Source organism: Furipterus horrens, unplaced genomic scaffold, assembly GCF_987537825.1.
Source record: "Furipterus horrens unplaced genomic scaffold, mFurHor1.1.pri manual_scaffold_4, whole genome shotgun sequence".
Taxonomy (NCBI): domain Eukaryota; kingdom Metazoa; phylum Chordata; class Mammalia; order Chiroptera; family Furipteridae; genus Furipterus; species Furipterus horrens.
In genome coordinates, this window is record NW_028327174.1 from 172,772,618 (window position 1) to 172,796,546 (window position 23,929).

A 23,929-nucleotide genomic window follows, 5' to 3' on the forward strand; every position below is an offset into this window, starting at 1 on the left:
CGGTTTCCTTCCCTTTATTATTGGTTTTGTGTGGACTTTCCTTCCTTTCACTTAGCATAGCCTTCATTTCTTTTCTTATGTGTTTGCCATACTCAGGCATATCTGTCAATCCTGTGAGCATCTTTATCACCAGTGTTTTGAATTCTGCATCTGTTAGGTTGGCTATCTCCTCGTTGCCTAGTTCTCCCGCTGGAACCTTGATCCATTCTCCCTTTTGGGCCATACCTCTCTGTCTCCTCATTCTGACAGGCTCCTATGTTTGTTTGCCTCCATGTCCCAGGTAGAGCTGTCGCTCCTGTTACATGGTAAGGGGTGGAGCCTTAGGGATTCGTCAGTATAGGGCAACACGTTTCACCACGTTGTGGCGCTGTATGTGGAGGAGGGGTCCTAGAGGGAACAATGTCGTCTGCCCAGCACTCGTCCCTTTTCCAGGCACCTCTCCCACTTCCACACTGGACTGGCGCCACTCTAGCCGCTGCCCTGGCCATCATTCCCAGAGTGGGTGGGTATGCGGATGTTCTAGGACCGTGGGGACCCTTTAGACATGTGGACTCTGCTGAGACTGGCTGTTTCTGCCTCTACCCCAACCCCCACTGGTCTGCACAGTCAGAAGCAATGAGGCTTGATTTTCCCTGGTGCTGGGACCATGGGCTGTGAGGTCTGGTGAGGATCTGGGAATGCTCCCAAGGTGTCCTTCCTGACTTTTTAAAATGTGTGACTGTGTTTTCTGCCGGCCTGCCATTGCTGCTGCTGCTGCCGGCACCACAGCGGGTCCTCTCCACCCAGGCTCCACCCCTCCTACCTGTCTGGATGAGTATTTATTCTTTATATCTTTGTTTGCTGGACTTCCATGCAGTTTTATTTTCTGGAACTTCTGATTGTTTCTAGTTTTGAGGTAGTTGTATTCCTTCTTAGTTGTGGAGAGAGACACAGCGTGTCCGTCTACACCTCCATCTTGGCCAGAAGTCCTTCATTCCTATTTTTATTACAACAGCACCAGGTCCTGGCCTCTGTTACTCCCTGAGTATGGAGGTAAGAAGGTAGGCATTGTTGTAGCCTGATGCTCCACTTGGGAAAACTGAGGTCAGAGCAAACCTTGAGAACCTGTACCTACTTTCTCATGGAGGCCCTGGAGATGTCTGTTCCCCTTCTCCTGGAGAGGCCCAGGAGGCTGAAGGCTCTCCTGGGGACATCTCTGTGTCTGGGTCAAGCACTGGGGTCCTGACTGGGCCTTGACTTTCTTCTTTTTTTTTCCCCCCAGCTCTTCCTAGGAAGCCAAGTCTTTCCACCCCAACTAGGCTTCTAAGCCCCCAGCTATCAGCCCAAGTGCTACCCACCAGGCTGATTTGGGCTTCAGTTTCAGCTTTGCCACTTACCAGTTGAGAGGACTTGGGAGGTCACTCTACCTCTCTGTGCCTCAAGTTTTTCATACATAGAATGGGACTAGTGATCCCCATCTTATATGGTTGTTTGAGGATGCAATATATCATGCACATAAAGGACTCAGCTTGGAGGCTGGCACACGGTCAGTACCCCCAAATGGCTTTTCCTTTTTCCCGAGGGCTGCTTCCTCATTTTTACTTAGGAGATGGGTCAACTAAGAGAGGCCGTACATGTAGTACAGATTCTGGAGCCAAACAGCCCAGTTAGGACTCTCAGCTCTGTTACTTTACCAGCTGTCCAGGCTGGGTAAGTTGCTAAACATCTGCACCTCAGTTTCCTCAGCTGCAACCTAAGAATGACAAGAGCACCGAAAGCAGTGCCCAGCACCTGTTGAGCACTAGTGGTGAATTAGCTGGTACTATAGAGCCTTGTCCTTCCATGTGGTTCAAGTTTTAGGAACCACTGAGAGAATTCCCTAGCCAGAGATTTGCCTGCTTTCTTATGGGGGATCTCTTGGAAACTCCCTACTTAAGAGTCCTGCCCCTCTGTGTGACTATTTCCAAGGTTTTCTGGCTGTTTCTGAATTTCCCGGAGTCCAGAGAAGGGGGGCCCAAGGGTGGGGGCTTACCAAGAAATTGAACATGAGATCATGAAAATATGATCAAAAACTTCATGGGGCTGGTTCTGACCAAACACCCACACGATAGACAGCCCTGCTCTCTTGAGAACTGGATGTGCTCCAGGTGTGAGTAGTGGGGGCATTGTGGGAAAGGGCCATGTTCAAATTCATTTTTGTTAATCAGATGTGTACTGGGACTTGCTCTGTACACATCTGATTACCATCTACAGAGCAATGTTGGCAATGAAGATCAACAGGCCTGATCCTTTCTGCTGGGAACTCTATTAATGGACAGAACAGGGAGATTTTTGTCCACCTACAAAGCTAGGAGCTCCCTGAGCAGGAATGTCAGATCCCTTTAGGGAGATTCAATTGCTGGCCTTAAATCTGTAGCAGGTTCCATGTGCCCTAGAGAGGAAGGTGTCTGTCTACCTACAGGCAGGCAGCAAGGTTCCCGTATCCTAGTCGGGGAGCTAGGAGTCCATACCACCCCTCAGAGAACAGGCAGCTTCATCATTGCCAGGGAGGCCCACCAGAAAGATGCCACACTTATCAGTGAATTATAGTGAAACAGGAAGCAGATGTTGATTAGATGAAGTCACAGTACCGAGAATGTTTGAATGAATCAGAACCAAGTCCCAAATTGCTTGGCTGAACCCACATGTTTCTGGCAGGGAGATAAGGTGATAAAACCCAGTGCCCATGAGGGATTGGTGGCTGGAGATGAGAAAAAGAGGGAGAGAGCAAGCCAGGAGGAAAGGCACTGACTGGGTGGAGAAAAGGCGGAGAGGGCTGCATGCTTGCTCTCTGTGGGGCTTTGGTGTCTGCCCACAGACTTCCTCAAAGTTCTTCATTTGCTTCACTGGCTTTTGGATTATTTTCCCTTCCTGAGCCTCAGCTTTTCCTATGTTCCCAGAGAGTGTTCCCCTATGGCTCCAAGAAGTGGTGACATTTGTGAATATGTGTGACTTTGGGGAAGCCCATGTGAATAACAGGGGTTTAGCCTGAGACCCAAAGATTCATGAGTCAAGTCTTTGTTTGGAGGGACTGTTAAAAATTAAGCCACTTCCCCATCTGACAGATGGGGGAACCGAGGCCTTGGGTGATAGTAAGGAAAGATCTTGCCTAGAGTTGAATAGTGAGGGGCAGAAGCAGGGTTGTGGGATTGATGGCTGAGCACTGAGCTCGAGGCCTATTCCTGTAACACGCAGTGACAGTGGCAGGAAAGCAGTGTCCAGGGACCTCTGTCCTGGTGGCACCTTCTCAGGGCTCCCACCCTCACCTCCCCTGTTCTATCTGGGAATTTTCCCAAGTGTCCAGAGGGACGGTTTGTGTCTGCCTCTGTGGTAGGCTGACCGCTGCTTGGCTTCACTGGGAGCTGAGGAGTTGAGGCAATGTGTCCCTCTCACACCTACATTTGTCCTCTGCCTTCTGGGCTTCAGGGCATGGAATCCAAATGGTAGCCACAGCTGGGACCTTTAGAACTCCATGGCTGGCAGACTTGATAGATGGATTAATGGATGAATGTGTGGGTGGGTGGGAGGATGGATAGAGATCTCACCGTTGCAGGGACATTAGACAGATAAATGCACGAATGCGTGAATGGATGGGTAATTTCCCCCAGGCAGCAGAGCCAAACCTCCCAGCCATAACAGTTGTTCTTGCAAACTATCCCCATCCCTCCCACCCCTTGTAACTCTATGACCTGGGAAATCTGAGGCTTTAAACACCTGCTTCTGGGAGCAGAGGGAGGAAGAAGCTGTCATGCTCTCTGCTCAGTGAGGAGGGGCTGGCACAGCTCCCTAACCACCTCTCCCCTTCCCAGGCTGTCCAGGCCTGCTGGGGCCTGGTTTTGTTACCAGATGTGTTATGTCTGGTATAGTGTTGGCCACTCTTGCCAGGTGAGAATGCTCAGTCTGTCATTCAGCTGCCATTCAACCCCAGTGGCACAATTTGCTGTTCCCAGTTAGACCTTAGAGGCCATAGTTGGGCAGCCAGCCCGCCTCCCCAGAGGATTTCCCAAGCACAAGAGGTTAACTCCTTCCAGAGCTGCCCTGGGCTGCTCTAAGGGTTACAGGGCTTTTGTCTCCCAGAGCTGAGATTTCTTCCCTGTGAAGCCCCTGGTCTCAGTGTTGCCTTGGCCCTGTAGCCCATGTGGGCTTCAGGCATGTGGTGGGCATCCTTCAGGCAGAATCACTCTAGCTTCCCTGGTTGCTCCTCTTTCCACCGTCTTGGCCCTGTCCCATCTCTCATCTCTGGCTCCCAGGTCTGTCAGTATTTTGAGAAGTGTGGTCCCAGATGGTGCTGGACCTGGCCCAGATTGACTGGGTGAGAGAAGAGGGCTGGCCTGGAGGTCAGAGTCTATGCGGACAGATGAGCCTTCACCCCTGGCTGTCAAGCCTTTCTTCACATATTTATTCATTTTTTAAAGAAATATTTGAGTGATTACCTTGTGCCTGGCAGTGTCTGGACACCAGGGAGAGAGTGGAAACCCAACCAATAAGATCCCTGTTCAGGAAGGCTGACAAACTAGCCATTATAACTCAGTGTGATGGGTGCTGTAACGGGAGAGGGGCAGGGGTTCCTAGGAGATTGGGAGGGAAGGAGGCTACCTAACCCAGCCTAGGGTCAGAAAGTGCTTTCTGGAGGAAAAGTCATCCAGACCCAGATGGTAAGCTAAGCGGGCAGGAGAGAGAGGAGTGTTTTAGACAGAGGGAATGGCATGGATAGATGGGTACTTTCCCCCCAGGCAGTTGAGCAGGGACCTCTGTCCCTCCTCTAGCCATGAGAGTTGGTTCCTGACAACTCCTTTTCCCCCAGTGACACCTGATCCTTGAGACACCTGTATGCTGGAACACCTGCCTTGGAGAGCAGAGACTGGGAGGCGTGAGAGAGTTTGGCTTGTTCAGGGAACTGATGCAGGTTGAGTGTTGCTGAACTGTGGAGTGTGACAGGGTTTTGAGGAGACAGGAGCTGGAGCCTTGATTGTGGGAGCTTATCGTGAGAATACAGGGTGCTAGGTGGAGGCTGATGAGAAGTTTGCTCAGGTTGTAAAGTGTAAAACAGATCCCACTGGGTCCTCCGGAACAGACAGCAAACAGACAAATCTGTGGGCACCAGTGGCTTTATTGGATGCATTGCAGTCTGGGCATGGAGAAGCTGTGCTCCTGCGACACTTACCCTCTCACTCACCCTCTCGCTCACATCACATTCACACTCTCATTGACACTCTAGGCCCTGCTCAGGTCTGATTGTAGAGGAGCTGACGGTCTGGTTCTCTCTTCTAGTCCTTGATTCCCCAGGGTGGCAGTGATTCACATCCTTCACTCAGACACAGGGCTCCCTTGGGGGCTCTCATGGGTTAACTGCTCTGAGCTTGCTCTGGAGGTGGAAGGAGAGAGAAGGTCATGGGTTGGGGTCTTGGGCAGTTGCTCAGAGGGAGGAGGTAAGGCTGGGGAGGGCAGGCTTGCCTTGGCAGTGTTCTTCTGCAGTCTCTGGATGATGCGATCCACCCAGGGCTCTTCTGGCGGTGCGCAGAGCTGGTAACCTCTCCGTGTGGTGAATCTGGAGTCAGAGGTCAAAGGTCAGAAAGGTTGGAGCCCTAGAATTCAGCTTCCTGGTGGGCCCTGGTATGAGGGGCAGAGGCTGAAGATTGCATCTGAAAACCTGTTTCAGGGGCTCCCTTGAAGAGTTTGGGCTTAGGAAGAAGAGAGAAAAGAAAGTGGGGGTATGCCCTGGCTGGTGTGACTTAGCGGATTGAGCCCTGGCCTGTGAACCAAAGGGTCACAGGTTCGATTCCAAGTCAGGGCACATGCCTGGGTTGCAGGCCTGGTCCCCCGTTGGGGGAATGCAAGAGGCAACCACACACTGATGTTTCTCTCCCTCTCTTTATTTCCCTTTCCCTATTTCTAAAAATAAATAAATAAAATCTTTAAAAAAATAGAAAGTGGGGGTAGCTTGGGAAAATGAGGCTAGATGCACTCCTCCCCACAACTCACACCACAGCAGGCACTCTGCAGCCATCCTCGATGAGGAGGTATCGAAAGGATCGCACAATATTCCTAGGGATAGGGCGCACGGTCACAGACAGGCAGCAGTCTTCTGCGTCGTTGGCACCACCCTGAGCTGGGGTGGCCGATAGATGAAAGGGAAAAGAAGGAAATGTTAGAACGTTTTAGAATATGTTAGAATAAAGAGACTCTGAAGAGGAGAGGCCACAGCCCTAACTGGGATTCAGGACACCTGTGTGTGTGTGGAGGCAGCGAGACCTGATATTTAGCCAGTATGCACCAACATGGCACCAACAATGCTAAATACATTGAAATATTGAACTACTTCTAAGCTGTGTGGTAAACAACCACTGTTTTGAGCCCCACAAATGCCTTCCTGGTGCCCCATCACCCCAACCTGTCTCCCAGGACTTCTCAACTTTCCCCAAAATGAAGAGTTAATGCTATGTGTTATGTATACATGTTTTTTCAGTTAATCTCTTCACCTTCTTTGATCCAGCCCCCTCCCCTCTGACAGCATATCCATGCCTCTGTTTCTATTTTTGTTTATCAGCTTATTTTATTCATTAGATTCCACTTGTAAGTGAGACCTTATGGTGTTTGTCTTTCTCTGACTAGCTTATTTCACTTAGCATAATCACCTCCAGGTCAATCCATTCTGTGTGGTGATAGCCAGAGGGAAAGGGGGAAGTGGGGTAGGTGGAGGTGGGCAAAGGAGGGGAAAATGGGGGTGAAAACATACTTTGCCTGGGGCAGTGGGTGCCCGATGCAGTGTGCAGATGATGTTTTATACAGTTGCACACTTGACACCTGTACGGTTTGGTGAACCAATGTCACCCCAATAAATTTAAAAAAAATATGTTAATGCTGGTCACAGCATTGAATTGATGGGGGAGGGGTGGGTGTGGGGTAGCAGGAGGCTGGGTTAGAGGACTTAAGAATTGTTAAATATTTTGGTTATTAACTCTGCCTCAGTGTCTCTTATTCTCCCCACCTTAAGCAAATATGTATTGTTCTCTTCTGTCTGGGAAACTTCAGTAACAGGAAATAAAGCTTGCAAAGAGATGGGCAGCCAGAGGTCCTGAGATACAACACGAGACAGATACACATTGGAATGCAGAGGCCCAGATATACTCATACTCACTGGCGTACACACAGGGCACAGGGCACCCCCAGGTTCACCAAATGGTGCAGACCTAACTCTCAGTGTCCCGCATGTCCATGCCAAGCAGTCTGAGATCTAGACAACCCCCTCGCCCCCCACTGCTTCCCCTGAGCCCTGAGCCTCCCCTCAGCCTTACCAGAAGAGGTCCACAGTATCAGCAGGCTGACGGCCAGAAGTGCGGCGACATGGGGTGCCATGGAGAGTGAACGGAGGCTGACTGACAGTGAGAGCGTGCTGTGAGTGAGTCTCTGAGCCTGTGCAGGAGGCTGTGGGAGGCTGAGGCTTGGCTGGGAGTGGAAATGTCACAACGTCCCTGTGGGGCGTGCGGGTGGTCTGGGAATGTGAGTGTGGAAGCCTGTGTGAGGCTGTGACTGCTGACAACCTATTTATTGCCCAGAAAAAGCTTTCACTATTTCTACTCAGAAAGTCCCCTTCACATATCATTATTTAGATGCCCCTTTGCCCCTCAGCCCCCTAGCCTCTTTCTGGGAACCTGACTCCGCCCTCCCTCTTCCCCGCTCAGGCAGCCTCCCACTCTTCTGCTTTCCTTGGCTTCAGCTCTGAGAACCTAAGCAGTCTGCAGTGTCGCCAAGAGAAGGGATCCTTGCACTGCCAGCTCACTTGAGAAGGCCTGCACTCTCATCTCATTGGTGGCATTTGCATTATCAACCACAGGGCTGACCTTCAGGGCTGGTGGTCAGAACTGGGGTGTGTGTGTGTGTGTGTGTGTGTGTGTGTGTGTGTGCTCAAAACGAGGAGTTGTGCTCTCTTTCCAAGATTTATCGCTCATCCTCACTCTGTCCTCTGTGGTTCTTCTCTCTGGCACAGGTGGAAAAGAAGGCTATCTGGTGCGCTCAGAGCAAGCATGGAGCCTGGGAGGGCCCCCCTAGTCATCACAGTGCCTGCCCATCATCATCTGGGGACAGGCTCTCCCTGAGACAAACAGACCTGAAAGGGAATGTTCCTTGGAAGGAGGCCCAGCACCCCATCCTAATTCTCAGGCCTCAGAGGTTCAACTTCCTGCATCAGTGAGCTCTGCCCCTTCCTCTGTTTACTATTTTCCTATGTCCAACACCTGGGTCAGAGGAACAGCTGGAGGGATCCTGACCTGGAATAGTCCCCTTCATCTTTCTGCTTCTTGGTCCTGGGAACCAAGAGGGAATTTCTAAGGAGAGGGGACTGGCCAGTTCATATTCAGACAAATTCCCAAATTTCAAGGAATTGACAGATGTAGAAGGGGAACAAATGATTTCCCGTCCTTACAAGAAAGACTAGAGATAGGCCAGGAGAGAAGGCCTCAAAAGAGAGATTAATATGTGGGACACCCATTCAACCATTGCATCTAAGCTCTGGACCCTCTTTTGGATGGGGTGGCGAGTCCCTCATAACTTTTTAACTTATTTTCCTTTCCATCCGTTAATAATAATATTAGTAGTATAGCATTCGTAATTGTTTACTATGTTCTAAGTTCTGTATCAAGGACTTAACCACTAGTATCTTACTTAACTCTCCCAAGAAAAGTATAAAGTCATCTTTACTATTATCATAAAATTGTTATCTCTGTTTTAAACATAAGAAAAATGAGGCTCAGAGCACAAGGTCACACAGCAAGTGCCTTGAATCCCAGTGCCTTCTTAAATAAAATTTACACTGTACTGTAAGTTTTACTACTGTTCTACCCTGCCTATCTGCCATCTGTTCATTATCAGTAAAAAGAGTAAGACCATAGATAGCGTGCCTAGGTTGGGATTCAGATCCTACCACTTGCTAACTGTGTGACCATGTGCAAATAATCCAGTTTCTATATCTTAGTATTCTTTTTCTTCTTCTTCTTAAACATACTTGTATGGTTTTTATTTATATGACATTCTGAAAAAGGATAAAATTATAGGGACCATCCTACACTATCCAGTATTAATAGTTTTCTATAGTTGTATAACAAATTACCACAAACTTAGTAGCTTAAACTTTTATTATCTCAAGTTTCCAGGGGTGAGGAGTTTGGGTGTGGTTTGGCTGGATACTCTTCTCAGGGGCTCAGAAGGTTTACATCAAGGTGTCAAGTGAGCTCTTTTTATGGAGTTCAGTGTCCTTTGCCAAGCTCACCTGGTTATTGGCAGAAAACAATTTCTTGTGGTTGTAAGGTTAAGGTCACTTTCTTGCTGGCTGTCAACTGGTGTCTGCACCCAGGAACCACTGCAGTTCCTACCATATGGCCCTCTCACAGTATGACAGCTTGTTTCTTCAAAGCCAGCAGAATTGTTCACTTCTTCCATCTCTGACCTTCAGGTCCTCTTTCATTTTTAAGTATATTTTATTGACTATGCTATTACAGTTGTCCCAATTTCCCCCCCTTTGGCCCCCTTCACTCGGTATCCCTCTTCCCTCTAGCAACCCGCCCCCACTTAGTTCACGTCCATGGGTTGTGCATATAAGTTCTTTGGTTTCTCTATTTTCTATACTATTCCTAACATGCCCCTGTCTATCTTGTACCTATCAATTATGCTTATTAATCCCTGCACTATTTCATCCTTCCCCTTCCCAGCTGATAACACTCCAAATGATCCCCATATCTATGATTCTGTTCTTATTGTAGTTGTTTGCTTAGTTTGTTTTTGTTTTTGCTTTTTAGATTCAGTTGTTGATAGTCATGAGTTTGTCGTCATTTTAAAGTTCATAGTTTGGATATTTTTCTTAAATAAGTCCCTTTAACATTTTATGTAATAATGGCTTGGTGATGATGAACTCCTTTAGCTTTACTTTGTCTGGGAAGCATTTTATCTGCCCTTGCATTCTAAATGATAGCTTTGCTGGATAGAGTAGTCTTGGTTTTAGGTCCTTGCTTTTCATCATTTTGAATACTTCTTGCCAGTCCTTTCTTCACTGGAAAGTTTCTTTTGAGAAATCAGCTGATAGTCTTATGGGAACTCCTTTGTAGGTAGCTCTCTACTTTCCTCTAGCTGCTTTTAAGATTCTCTCTTTATCTTTAACCTTTGGCATTTTAGTTATGATGTGTCTTGGTGTGTTTTGGCATTTTAATTATGCTGTGTCTTTGGGTCCAACTTGTTTGGGACTCTCTGTGCTTCCTGGTCTTGTATATCTGTTTCCATCATAAAATTAGGGATGTTTTCTTTCATAACTTTTTCAAATATGTTTTCAATTTTTTTTCTTCTCCTTTTGGCATCCCTATGATTCTGTTGTTGGCCCTCTTGGAGATGTCCCAGAGTCTTCTCATACTCTCCTTTTTTTTTTTTTTTTTTTTTTAATGTATATTATATTGATTATATTGTTACAGTAGTTCCAATTTTTTTCCCTTTGCTCCCCTCCGCCCAGCACCCCCCTTCCCTGACAATCCCCTCCCCAAGTCCATGCCTGTGGCTCACCCTTTCATATATTCTTCTTCTTTTTTAAAAAATAATTAATTAATTAGTTAAATATTTTAACAATAAAAAATAACAATCCCTCCCTCTCAGACTTAAGACCCTTTACAATCTTATAAAGGACAATGGACGAAGGTCTCGAACTCCTCTAGCTGCTTCAAGCTGCACATGGTCATTGTCCTACCTACCCTTGGGTCAAGAAATCCCTAATAAGAGTGGGGATGTGGAGGGGAGGGTGGCCTTCCTACAAGGGGAAGGATCGTGCAGACTCCAGGTTGGTTGGCTGTCTCTGGACAACGGCATGCTTGGTTTAACAGGCTGGCATCCTTGTTGTATTCTGGGGCAACAGGGTTAAAGGACATCATTAAATCCGTAACCACTAGATGACAAAAGACAGGTATTAATTTTCCAATGTCCCACATTAGGGAAAAGGAGGGCTTCTTTGGAGGAAGGTATGCCAGGTACATCTCACCTGTCCAAAACACTTTTGCCCATTATACTTAGTTTGGACTGAGGGAAATATTTTAGGTTTCCCCCCTCTCAGGCCTCTGGGCTCTTTCTGTCCAAGCCATTAGGATAGAAAAGAGAAACCAGTTTTAAAGTGAAGCCCACAGACCACCCCATTCTTCACCAACCCAGCCACTTAGTTCAGCCTTTTTTTTTTTTTTTTTTTAATTCTTGTTTCTTCATTCTGTTATGGCTGAAAGTTAATTTCTTCCTTATGTTCCAAATTGTTGACTTGAATTCTGGCTTCCTTCTCTTCACTGTTGGTTCCCTGTAGATGTTTCTTTATTTCACTTAGTGTAGCCCTCATTTCTTCCCTTATGCTTTTGCTTCACTAAGTGAGTTCTCTGAGCATCCTAATAATCACCAGTGTTTTGAACTCTACACCTGATAGGTTGGCTATCTCTATTTCACTTAATCTTTTTTTTCTGGAGTTGTGATCTGTTTTTTTTTCATTTGGATCATGTTTCTTTGTCTCCTTGTTTTGGCAGCCTCCCTGTGTTTGTTTCTATGTATTAGGTAGAGCTGCTTTGACTGTGTCTTGGTAGTTTGGCCTAATGTAGCAGTTGTCCTGTAGGGTCCAGTGGCACAGCCTCTCCTATCACCTAATCTGGGTACTCAAGGTGTGCCCTTCCTGTTGGCTGAGAACACCCTCCTCTTGTAGTTGAGCCTTGGTTGCTGTTGGCAGATCAATGGGAGGGATTTACCCAGGGCAGTCAGCTGCAAGGATTGGCTGTGACCACTGACACTAACCTCCACCTTCTGTGGAGGGTCAGCTGTGTAGAAGCAGGGTAGTGGTGCTCCAACATGGCCTGTAGCTGTCCACTAGTGTGCAAGCCCTGGGATTTCCCCTGGTAGTGCGGGCCAAGGTCAGCCCCTACCTGTGTTGTGCACAGAGCCACCCTGCCTGAGCTATAGAGCAATCTGAGGTGGCTGCAACTTGTGCTGGGCTTGGAGATTCTCAGGCAAAGCCAAGCTCTGAATCTAGGCTGGCCGCTGCTAGTGCTGTGCCTGGGGCCACTTAGCAAGGAGTAAAGGGGTTGGGGACTCACTGACACCAGCTGTTGCTTGTTTGAAAGAATTTGGGAAGTTTTGAAGTTTGAGCCAAGACCAGCCATAGATATGGAAAAGCCACTGTTAACAGCTATAGGGTGGGTGGGATGGAGCCTCTGGGTATCTCCAAGGCTAGGCAAACAGAGTTAGCTAGGTTGATGGTGTTTCAGATATAGCACCTGCCTGTTGGCTCTGTGGCTCTGCCTGCCTTTTTGTCTGGGAGAAAGCTGCCCCCCAGCTCTCACCTTGATGCCAGATACTTCAGTTCCTCCCTGTATGGCACAGGTGCCTTCCAAGCTACTTCCCTGGTGCTGGAGCTCAAAGGGAGTGAGTCTGAGTAAGTTCGTGTGTGGGTTCTTTAAGAAGAACTGCTTGGGACTCCAGACGTTTCTTCTACTGACTCAAGCCCTGCTGTTTTCTGCAGCCGAAGTTGTGGGGACTTATCTTCCTGGCACTGGTACCCTGGGCTGGGGGGGCTGGTGTGGGGCTGGGACTCCCTGCTCAGAGATATCTCTCCCGAATTTTTATCCACCACATGTGGGTGAGGGACCAGTCCATTTCATGTCTGTGACCCCCCTACCAGTCTGGATGAATGTGTTTTGTTTAATTCCATGGTTGTCAGACTTCCATTCAACTCAGTTTCTGCCTGTTCTGGGTGATGGTTGTTCTATAACTTATTTGTAATTTTGATGTGGTTGTGCGAGGAGGTGAGCCTTCTTTACCTATGCTGCCATCTTGACCAGAAGTCCATCCGTCAGGGTGTTTTGTTGATACCCACTACCATGGCAAAAAGAAAACTGACACAGGCCTCATGGGTGGATGGTTTAAGGCATCCACTCCCTAGGCATTGGTTTAAACAGTACACTGAGGGTGGGAGAGTTGGAGTCCAAGAAGGTGGGTTTGAAACCGTTTCTGACCACATATTCAGAGCCCTCAATGTGCTATATATGTCACCCAATTTACCCTCTTCCCAGACAAGTGGCCTCTGTGGTGTCCTGAAAAAATCTCCCCACCCTCTTTCAGGAGCCAACCCAACTTCAGGCTCCCTGGTCTGACCATATTTGTGTTCCTGGGATGGGAGATCTCATGGAGGGGGGCCACTTTAGGCACTGGGGAAGGAGAGGGAGCAGCTGGGTCTGGGAAATCAACCAAGTCTGTGGCGGGGGTTGGGGTACAGGCAAGTAAATGGTTGTGGGGAGAGGACTTAGACTAGATGCTCAGTATGTGTGTTCTGTGTTTGTATCCTGAATTGTGTCCATGGGGCTGCGTCTGATGGTATGCCTATCACTCCTGTGTGTGTTTGTATATATGTGCATGTGTGTGACATGTACGATAAGTCCTCACTTAATATTGCCCATAGGTTTTGGAAAACTGACCTCAGTGAAACAATGTATAACAAAACCAATTTTTACCATAGGCTAATTGAGATTAAAAAAGAGTTAAGTTCCCAGGGCATATTTCTAGTCACAAAAACATCACTGAACTTTAAACAAGACCACAAAACATGTCTAATATTAAAGACTGAAAGAAATGTGAGCTGTACATATATTTAAGAAAGGTTAATAAAAACAAGTAAGATAATGATTTTCCAACCTGCTTATTCCAGTTCACAGTGGCAGGGGTCCAGAACCTCTCTGTCAGCTCAGGTGCAAGGCAGGAACCCATCCTGGACAGGGTGTCATTCCATTGCGGGGTGCACTCACACCTACACTCACTGAGACTGGAACAATTTAGACAAGCCAATTCATCTCATCTGCACATATTTGGCATGTGGGGTGCAAAAACCGTGTTACCCTGAGAAAACACACGCAGATATGGGGAGAACGTGCAAATTCCGCACGGACAGTGGTCCCAGCAGGAACAGGTTTTTTTCTTCATCAACGTCATAAAAAAAAGACTTTGAAGGAAATCTAGGCCTACAGAGGGCGTCCCAGCTTATGAAAGAAGGCTTCTAAGAGGCATGGGGCTCTGGCTCTGCAGTGTGTTTGGGGGAGGGGGCACTCTGTGGGCGGGGTAGGTGGCTTGCTCCAGCGGGAACCGGTTGTGTTCCTGATCCTGCGGGCTGCTCAGAGAATCTGGGAAGGATATTGGCCCAAAGTCCCTGGTTTCCCCGCTACGGGTACCAAGGCCCAGGGTCTGGCCCCACGTGCGGACTGGAGACTCGGTCTGTGCGTGAGACCGCACCCCGCGGCAGCTGTTTCCCCAGGCTTAGTAGCGAAGGCTGGTGTTTGTGCGCGAGTATTTACCTCCCCGTCCACAGTATTGCCATGTTACCCTGAGTCCAAGGCGCCCAACAGGAAGACTTGCACAAATGTTTGCCTTAAATCTAGAGGAAGCTCACATCACCTCCGGCACTTCCTTCGCAGCATAAATAACCAGCACCCAATTGATTCCTAAAACCACTTAATTATGGTGTGAACTCTTAAGAAAAGGTTTCTTTATTCAACGGAGGTTTATTGAGATCCTGACTGTGCCTGGCGCGATGCTCAGCGCAGGACGATTACGTGGAGACAGGCGGAAAATTGAGTTTGTCCTGTTCATCAATGGACACAGGAAAATACTAGACATTTGGCCTAGCATGAGGCACATTTGAGGACAAATGAAAATAAAATCCTACAAATATAGAAAAGTAAAATGCAGACAAAATAAACAAACAAAAAATTGATCTCAGAAAGGTGAAGGAAATAGAAAATTCGTCGCAAAGCCCGTTGTTTGCGTTTAGCCCACAGAGGACCGCAGCGATGGTGCTGCCTCCTGGTGGCGGAGTAGGGCAATGAGAATCTCAGCGAAGTGGACTGTGTCACATCCTGCGGGGTTGGGTTGTATCCTGAACCGTAGTTGGCGCTGGCTGCTCAGGTCATCAGAAGAGGAGATCAGTTATTCTCTTAATATTGGATTGAAATTTATTATTAGCGCAATCTGTGACTCTAAAGCAAAAGTCTTCAAGAACATGGCAGCAGAGTTTCCCTCAGGTGTTTTGGTTTGCCACCAGCTGAGGTATGAGTGTCTTGAAGAAAACGAAGTTTTCAGGTTCTTCACATAGATAATGCAGTCTGTGTAGGGGAATTCTAGAGCAGACAGCACTAGAATCGCAAATATAGGCGTCAGAAGAAGAAAGTGGGCAATTTCAACATTTCATAAAAATGATAATTCATTGGTCATGATTGAGGCTAAAGGACAGAAGCGCTGATGATTTTTAACAAAACAGCATCACTTTGTCCCAAAATACAAGGAGAAATAACACCTGGATGTCTGGGAAAGAAAAGAGCTTCATAAAAGAGGTCAGCTGAAGCTGAAGACATGTTTCGAAGGTACATAAAGCTGGGCAACAAATTAATTTGAGCTTTCATAAATCACAAGTATAGACCCCACCCCTCTGACCTTCCTGTGCCATAAAGCAAGGCAGAAGATACCAAGTGTATCAGTGGTGCTGTTCTGGAAGTTCCATGTCGTCCCCAGTTTTACTTTTTTTAAAGGAAGATAGCTAACTATCCTTGGTGATCCTGTCCCTCTAAAGGGCTGGATTGATGGGTAAAGAATGAAATAGTGGTGCAGGTATCATGGAGGGTGGGCGGAATGTTAAGAAATCTGGTTGCTTAGTTTGTTTAGAATTAGGTTCACTTTCATATGACTCAAATTAAGATGTTTCTTTGATCTGTAATTTTGGGAGATCTAAGCCTGAGTCATCCTTTACATTTGTATCTAAGAGGCCTTGAAAGGATTCACAAAGAAGGAGTGAGTGAACCAGGGGAAGCAGGAGGCTTCCGATGCTGGAGCAACACTGGTGAGAAGGAGCTGGTCCACAATTTCGTAAGTGTTTATATGTTATTTGATGGGAGAGATAATGGTAAAATCATTTAAAAACATGGTTTTAGTAATTTTCTGGATGGACCTCAGGATAACTTATTTTTAGAAGATAGTGATGACTCAGTCTCATTAAAGCAATTAAATGCTTCAGTTGTTAGGTTTGTGCCCAGAAGAAGGCAGGAGTTGGGTGGACCAGTTCAAAGCCTTTGTAAGGGATGTTCAAGCAGGCGGCTGAGTCTCAGCGGACTACAGCCCCAAGGGGAGGGATAGAGGGATTTTTAAGGGCTTGGAGCAAATCCTCAGGGGGATGGGTCACCCTGCTGGTCAGCTCCAGAGTCCAGGGTATAGGTGTTTGTGAAAGAACAATGTCCCCTGATTAGGGATGGCTGTCAGGAGACTTACGGTAAATGGTTAAGGGAGAAGGGAAGGGGCAATGGGGGTGTAATTAGCTCTCAGCAGGATGTGGTGGTTATGCCTTAATCGCCTCTGTTAATGGGGAACCTTGTAATCTGGTGCATGGCCAGTGACACAGACCCTCTTTGTTTCAGCACAGGTGGTGGCTCAGGTCCTGCATGACCGCAGGCCACAGCTCCCAAAAACACAATGACCACTGGCCATAGCCTGTTTTGCAAGGCCTGACTCAGGTGTCAGGTTCCAGGGCAGGCAACATGGGGTCTCTGGCCCTGACATCAGTGTTAAAGGAAAATTCAGGATTCAGGTATTACAAAGAGTTTTCATGTTTGGGGGATGAAGATTTTGTAAATTTGGGGGATGGTTAATCAATCCTTAGAATGTTTTTCTTCTTTTGTCTTTATATTTCTAGTACAAGCCATTAATTGTGTTCCTGTTGATCACTACTGGCCTAGTATACAATAAAATATTTTTATTGTATGCATGAGCAAGACATTGGAAGTTCTCTGATTTTATAATTTTGTTTTTTTGCTTTGCTTTATACCTACTTTTACTGAAATATTTACTTGTCTAAGCAGCAGTCTTCTGGAAAGTTAGATTTATCTTTTTTCCCATTTGGGTTCTTGTGGGTTTATGTCTATAAACACACATCAGAACAATTACTGTAGTTTTAATTGGGGCTCAGGAAGGCAAAAATATAAATGTATGTGTTCAGTTTTCCATCTTTACCCTGAACTCCTACTTGTCTTTGAATTTAATGGTGTTGATCTTTTCCCTTATAATTTATGTTTTATGGTTTTACATCTTGTTTAAGAAGTTCTTTTCTACCTCAAAGGTTGTAAATATACTCACCTATAACTATATTTTCTTCTATTGCATGTATTTTAAACATTAAGTCTTTAACCCTAATATAATAAAGCATTTGAAAAATACTAAGACTTTGATAGTGGTGAATAGAGGGTTTTTCTTTTTTTTTAAAGGAAGAATAGTTAGAACTTTTAAGAAAAACAAAAAGCTGAGTGACAAAGGAAAAGTAAGCATAGTACACTACTTTGCTCTACAGTGAACAACATTAACATGGTCATGATAATGTAATTTTTGATCATGATCTAAATATAGTGATATAACTATATTTACAGGGTAGGGTGACAGGAGAGGAGGGTCAGTAAAAGATTTAAATTTCAATTTCTTATGCTGTTCAGTCAACTGATAATGTTTAAAATAGATAAATCACGAAACAGAGGTATAAGCCCTGGAGAGATAGCTCAGTTGGTTGGAGCATTGTCCCCATACTCCAAGGTGGCGGGTTCTTTGATCAGGGCACGTAAAAGAATTAACCAATGAACAATTAAAAAAGTGGAACAACAAATAGATGTTTCCTTCTCTCTCTCAAATCAATAAATTAAAAAAAAAGAAACAGGTATGAGCAAAACATTTAGACGTATGGCACTAGGTCCTCGAAGAAGTAGCTTACGTGTTAAAAGTTGCAATAAATGGATACTATTCAGCCTTTTATTATTTTTTATTATTATCTCTAAGACTTTATTTATTTATTTTTAGAGAGAGGGGAAGGGAAGGGGAAAGAAAGAGAGAGAAACACCAATGTGTGGTTGCCTCTCACACAGCCCCAACTGACGACCTGGCCCACAACCCAGGCATGTGCCCTGACTGGGAATTGAACCAGTTACCCTTTGGTTCACAGGCCAGCATTCAATCCACTGAACCACAGCAGCCAGAGCAGTATTTTTAAACTATGAGTATGTATTTTTTTTTTTTTTAAATCATGTATCTTACAGAAAAAAGAAAGAACAGGACAACATTGTCAAAGATGAAGGCAGACAAGAGGGACTATTCATTATTTGACAGAATAAATAACATACCGCATGCCTACTCAGAGCAGGGCTTGAGGCAAATACCAGGCATGCAAGGGTAGCAGGATAATTTAGTGAATACAAGTGTTTTTTTTTCCCCTGCTTATCTTTTTCTTTTCTATTTAGAGCAAGCAAGGGTTTTGGCAGGGCTGAGAGTAAAGGCATCCTGATGTCAAAGGCCCTTCTGCCTTCCTAAAAATTGAAAGCAAATCTGGAAAGAGGTTATTGCCTGAAGGGGCTGGGGACAAGGAGGGTTTTTGAAAGAGATATTTAAGACGGGGGGTAGTGGGGGGAGGTGGGGATTGGTATGTAGGTTCAGTCAGCGTGGGCAGTGGGTTCTAGTCCCTGGCTGTGATGAAGCAAACTGCAGGACCTGAATAGATGACTCTGGGGTGTATCTGGGGAAACCAGTTCTGAGCCCAGAGGTTTTCATAACTGAATTTTCATGTTTAAAAAAAAAAAAGAGCTACGCTTTTGAGATTCCAGGACCTAGAGAGTCATACCTGCTGGAATCACAAGGGCCACATCATTCACTGGTGAGATTGATGTCCGATGAAAGGATAGGGTAGGGGGCAGGTAAGAAGCCTCCCTTGTGCCTTGGTATTTCTATGAGTTTTGCATAGCCCTTGGCAGATGGGATCCCAAGAGTGCCTGATGCTGAATTTCTCATCAGCACTCTGGTGCAGGGATTTGAAGTAGGAATCAAGTTCATTTGAAAGAACATTTTAAAATGCAGTAATTCTTGCCCATCTACATTTATAGACTAAGATCACACCTGCTACATGAGGATATAGGCAGGGAAGAGCCCCTGTCTTCACCAGCCTCCAGAGGAGCAGGCAGAAAACACTTTAAAGACTTTGTAAGTGGTGAGTGTTGTGGCATGCTCAGTCTCCTGGGGAAGGAGAAGGTGGTGAGGCAGCCATCTCCAGCTTCTTGCCCCTATCTCAAGATCTGTTTCCTTCTTTCCCACAGGGCCTGACCCCATCTGATGGTCCTCCCTCTCCCTACCTAAGGGTGAAGGGAGAATAGGAGAATCTCTTCTCTGGGGAGGAAAAGGTAGAAGAGAGCCAGGTAGACATCTTCTTGGAGAGGTGAGGAGCCTGATTTACATCTGAATTCTGGAATCCCAAATACCTGCCACAGGAGACTTAGTCCTTGATGTCCAGAGGTTAAGGTACCCTGGGTCCCAGCAAGGGGAGAAAAGACAAAAGAAGGGATGGGGAGGACACTTTCCCAATTGGAAGGAAGCTGAGGAAGTCGAGAAGCCCAGATAGGAATAGAGAGCACACAGCTGCAATAAGCAAAGAGGAGAGGACAGGGACCCCGCTTTATTGATTGGGACAGAGGAAGTCCTTTTAGGTTTTTGGGTTTTTGGGAGGGAATGTGGGCTCTAAAGGGCTCCCAGGGCTGGAACTCTGCATAGGGTAGGTTTCAGTAGACTTCTGCTTTCCTGTGTTACAGGTAGGCCCAAGCTCCAGCCTCCTTCCTGGGACCCACCCCCAAAGAGGTACCTGGAGGTTTGTATTCAGTAGGCCCCAAGGAAAGGGGGAAGCAGTCTTTGGTACAGCTGCAAGTGAGAGAATGCTGCACACAATCAGGGAAGGGATCTCTTCAGGGTCTCAGAGCCCTGCAGAGCCATTGGAGTCGGGGGAGAAGATGTGCTCTGGGTCCACCATCTCTTTATTGGCAGAAATTTCAGAGAGACCAGGAGCAGCCCAGGTTCCAACCTCCCTGTCAACTTCCATCTACTGTCCACAGGTCTGGGCACCTGGAAGGGGAGGAAACTCTTGGGGTAAGTAAAAACATAGAATTTGCCAGCCTGAGCTCTGGACCCTACCCCTTAATGTTACTGGCTTCCCCATGGACACAAACACACCGAACAGATACTTGGGTAGGAGGCCAGAACAGCTTTTTATTCAGTTATGTATAAACCATATCTAAAAGGAAGAGGCGGGGTGCAGTGGGGAGCAAGGTCAGGTCCAGGGTTCTGGGTGACTTTTCCTCAGAGGGGACAGTCCTGCTGCCTCCTCTCACATTCCCTCCTCTGCCTCTCTGGGCCTGGCCTGGTGTAGCAGCTCAGCCATGCAGGTGGGGCTACAAATACAGAAGTAGTGGTTGAAGCAAGAGAAATGGTGAAGCAAGGCCAGTATGGGGGCGGAAGGACTGCTTTGGGGCCCCTGAGTCCTTTCTCTCTCCTAAACCACTTCTTGCCCCTTGGTTTGGGGCTCCAAACTCTGGTGAAGCTGATGAGGGCCTCCTGGGCTCCAGGCTGGTCATGGGGCTATGACCTTTTTGGGGTCTGCGTCTGTTCAGTCCTGGAAGGGTAGAAGAGGAGTTTGAAGGACTGATGGAGGCTCTTTCCTTCCCTCCCCCATCCCTCCCATTTTCTCACCTCTTAGAGCCTTTGGAGCCCTTTCTCTTCTTCCTAGGCTTGTCCTTAGAGCGTTGAACTGGTTTCTGTGTGGCTGGTGGCTTGTCCAGACGCTGCATCAGCCGCTGCACCCAGAACTCATTAGGGTCTGCACATAGTTCTGGCAGAGAGCTCTTCCGAGGTGAAAACCTGGGGTTGGGCATTAGCAAACCTGTCCTAGTCTTGTCGACCATGTCCAACCCACTAAGCCGAACCCACCCCCTTGCATTCACTTACAAAATAGCTGGGATGGGGCAGTCCATGCTTGGCTCCTGCTTCCGGTAGCTGTGAACAAGCAGGTAGGGAATCCGCCTTATGCTATAGCTCAGGCAGCAGTCCTGTGCCCCTCCATCACTGCCTGCAGGATGGAGTTCACAGGGAGTTAGGGGCTACTTACAGGCTCTCAACCAGGCTTCTCTAGTCCCTTTCCCCCATCCTAAGTAGCTCCCTTCTTGATACCTTGGGTCCAGGGAATGCAGAATGCCAGGACCAGGACAAGGATGCTCAGAGCCAGTGACTGAGTCATGGCTCTGATAAAGGGTGAGTATGAGGGTAGAACTGTAGATAAGGTGGACAGCTGCAAGTTGGGGGTTCTGGAGTGTGTGGGCTGGGACTGGTCAGTTGCTTATTTATGTAGCAGGTAGGCGGAGACTTTCACTTCCCCTCCTGCTAAATTCCCTCCTTTTCCCTTTAAAAGAATAGTTATATGTTTCTGTAAATTGTATCGTATTATTATGCTGTTACAGTTATGGAAGTTTTTTCCCTTTGTTCCTCTCTGCCCAGTACCCACCTTCTTGCCAGCAGACCCACCCCCCCTTCGTTCATGTCCGTGGGTCATGCCTGTATATACTTTGGCTTCTCCCTTTCCTATACTATTCTTAACATCCCCCTGTCTATTTTGTACCAACCAGTTATGCTTCTTAATCCCTGCACCTTCTCCCCCATGCTTCTCCTCCCCCTTCCCAACTGATAACCCTCCAAATGATCTCCATATCTAGGATTCTCTTCCTATTCTGGTTGTTTGCTTAGTTTGTTTTTGTTTTTGCTTTTTAGATCCACTTGTTGATAGTTGTGAGTTATGAGTTTGTTGTCGTTTTAATGTTCATTGTTTGGATTTTTTTCTTAAATAAGTCCCTTTGACATTTCATATAATAGGTGCTTGTGATGATGAACTCCTTTAGGTTTACCTTGTCTGGGAAGCACTTTATCTGCCCTTCCATTCTAAATGATAGCTTTGCTGGATAGAGTAATCTTGGTTGTAGGTCCTTGCTTTTCATCACTTTGAATACTTCTTGCCAGTCCCTTCTTGCCTGCAAAATTTCTTTTGAGAAATCAGCTGGTAGTCTTATGGGAACTCCTTTGTAGGTAGCTCTCTATTTTCCTCTAGCTGCTTTTAAGATTCTCTCATTTTCTTTTACCTTTGGATTTTTATTTATTTGTATATTTTATTGATTAGAACAGGTGAGGCAGCTCTACCTAGTACATGGAAGGAAACACAGGGATGCTGTTAAACTGCGGAGACAAAGAAGTGTGGCTCAAATGAAAGAACAGATCAAAACTCCAGAAAAAGAACTAAGTAAAAAAGGAGATAGTCAACCTATCAGATGCAGAGTTCAAAACACTGATGACAAGGATGCTCAGAGAAATGATTGAGTACAGAAAATGCATAAAGGAAGAAATGAAGGCTACCCTAAGTGAAATAAAGAAAAATCCACAGGGCACCAATAGTGGAGGAAAAGAAGACAGGGTTTTAATCAATGAATTGGAAGATAAGGAAGAAATAAACAGTTAACCAACAGAATGAAGAAACAAGAATTTTAAAAAATGAGAGAATAAGAAGACTCTGAGACATCTCCAAAAGTGGCAACATCTAAATCATAGGGGTGCCAGAAGAGGAAAAGAAAGTGCAAGAGATTGAAAACTTATTTGAAAAAATTATGAAAGAAAAATTCCCTAATTTGGCAAAGGAAATAGACATATGAGTCCAGGAGGCACAGAGAGCCCCAAAGAAGTTGAATCCAAAGAGGACCACACCAAGACACATCATAATTAAAAAGCCAAAGGTGAAAGATAAAGAGAGAATTTAAAAGCAGCAAGAGAAAAGTAGAGAGCTACCTACAAAGGAGTTCCCATAAGACTGTTGGTTGATTTCTCAAAAGAAACTTTGCAGGCAAGAAGGGACTGGCAAGAAGTATTCAAAGTGATGAAAAGCAAGGACCTACAACCAAGATTACTCTATCCAGCAAAGCTATCATTTAGAATGGAAGGGCAGCTAAAATGTTTCCCAGGCAAGGTAAAACTAATGGAGTTCATCATCATCAAGCCATTATAATATAAAATGTTAAAGGGACTTATTTATGAAAAAGAAGAAGATTAAAACTATGAACTTTAAAATGACAACAAACTCACTACTATCAACAACTGAATCTGAAAAGCAAAAACAAACTAAGCAAACAACTAGAACAGGAACAGAATCCTAGATATGGAGATCATTTGGGTGGTTATCAACTGGCAGGGTGGAGTTGGAGAATGGGGGGAAAGGTACAGGGATTAAGAAGCATAATTGATTGGTACAAAATAGACAGGGGGATGTTAAGAATAGTAAAGGAAATGGAGAAGCCAAAGAACTTTCACACATGACCCATGCGTGTGAACTAAGGGGAGACTTGCTGGCGGGAATGGGTGTACCAGGCAGAGTGGGGCAAAGTGGAAAAATTGTGACAACATAATAGGATAATCAATAAAATACACTTAAAATTTTAGGGATTGACAGTTTTCTCTTTCAGGATTTTATATACAGTATATCATCTCACTGCCTTTTTGCCTCCATGCTTTCTGAGAAGAAATCAGCCATTAATCTTATATACATAATGAATAATTTTTTTCTTGCTTCTCTCAAAATTTCAAAATTTCAAGTTTCAAAAATTTGACTTGAATGTGTTTTGGTATGGATATCTTTGAGTTTAGCTTGCTTGAAATTTGTGAACTTCTTGAATGTGTATATTTTGTGCCTTCATCAGGTTTGTGATGTTTTCAGCTATTATTTCTTTAAAAATTTCTTCTGCCTTTTTTTATCTCTCTTCTTCTTATGTGACTCTTATGATGATATATGTTTGATGTAATTCCACATGTCTGTCTGACTCTGTTCATTTTTCTTAATCTTTTTTCTGCTCCTCAGACTCAATAATTTCAATTGCCTTATCTTCAAGTATGCTGACCCTTTCTTCCACCTTTTCAAATTTGTTGATGAACTCCCTCAGTGAATTTTTTCATTTCAGTTATTGTATTTTTGTGGCTCTAGCATTTTTGGTTTGGG

General features: G+C 45.8%; 2 protein-coding genes across 2 annotated transcripts; both read right to left on the reverse strand.

Annotated features, from left to right (window-relative positions):
* Positions 1 to 5,110: 5,110 nt before the first annotated feature.
* CCL19 (C-C motif chemokine ligand 19) lies at positions 5,111 to 7,582 on the reverse strand. Its single transcript, XM_090275905.1, has 4 exons — positions 7,314 to 7,582; positions 6,001 to 6,127; positions 5,473 to 5,566; positions 5,111 to 5,383 (listed from the first exon to the last, which is right to left on the reverse strand). Exons 1-4 carry the CDS (start codon positions 7,372 to 7,374, stop codon positions 5,357 to 5,359), a joined length of 309 nt encoding a protein of 102 aa, XP_090132031.1. The 5' UTR covers positions 7,375 to 7,582; the 3' UTR covers positions 5,111 to 5,356.
* A 12,513-nt stretch (positions 7,583 to 20,095) lies between these two features.
* On the reverse strand, positions 20,096 to 21,230 carry CCL21 (C-C motif chemokine ligand 21). The gene is made up of 4 exons (XM_090275906.1): positions 21,073 to 21,230; positions 20,851 to 20,971; positions 20,596 to 20,763; positions 20,096 to 20,518 (listed from the first exon to the last, which is right to left on the reverse strand). The coding sequence occupies exons 1-4, from the start codon at positions 21,137 to 21,139 to the stop codon at positions 20,485 to 20,487; spliced, it is 390 nt and encodes a 129-aa protein (XP_090132032.1). The 5' UTR covers positions 21,140 to 21,230; the 3' UTR covers positions 20,096 to 20,484.
* Positions 21,231 to 23,929: the final 2,699 nt, after the last annotated feature.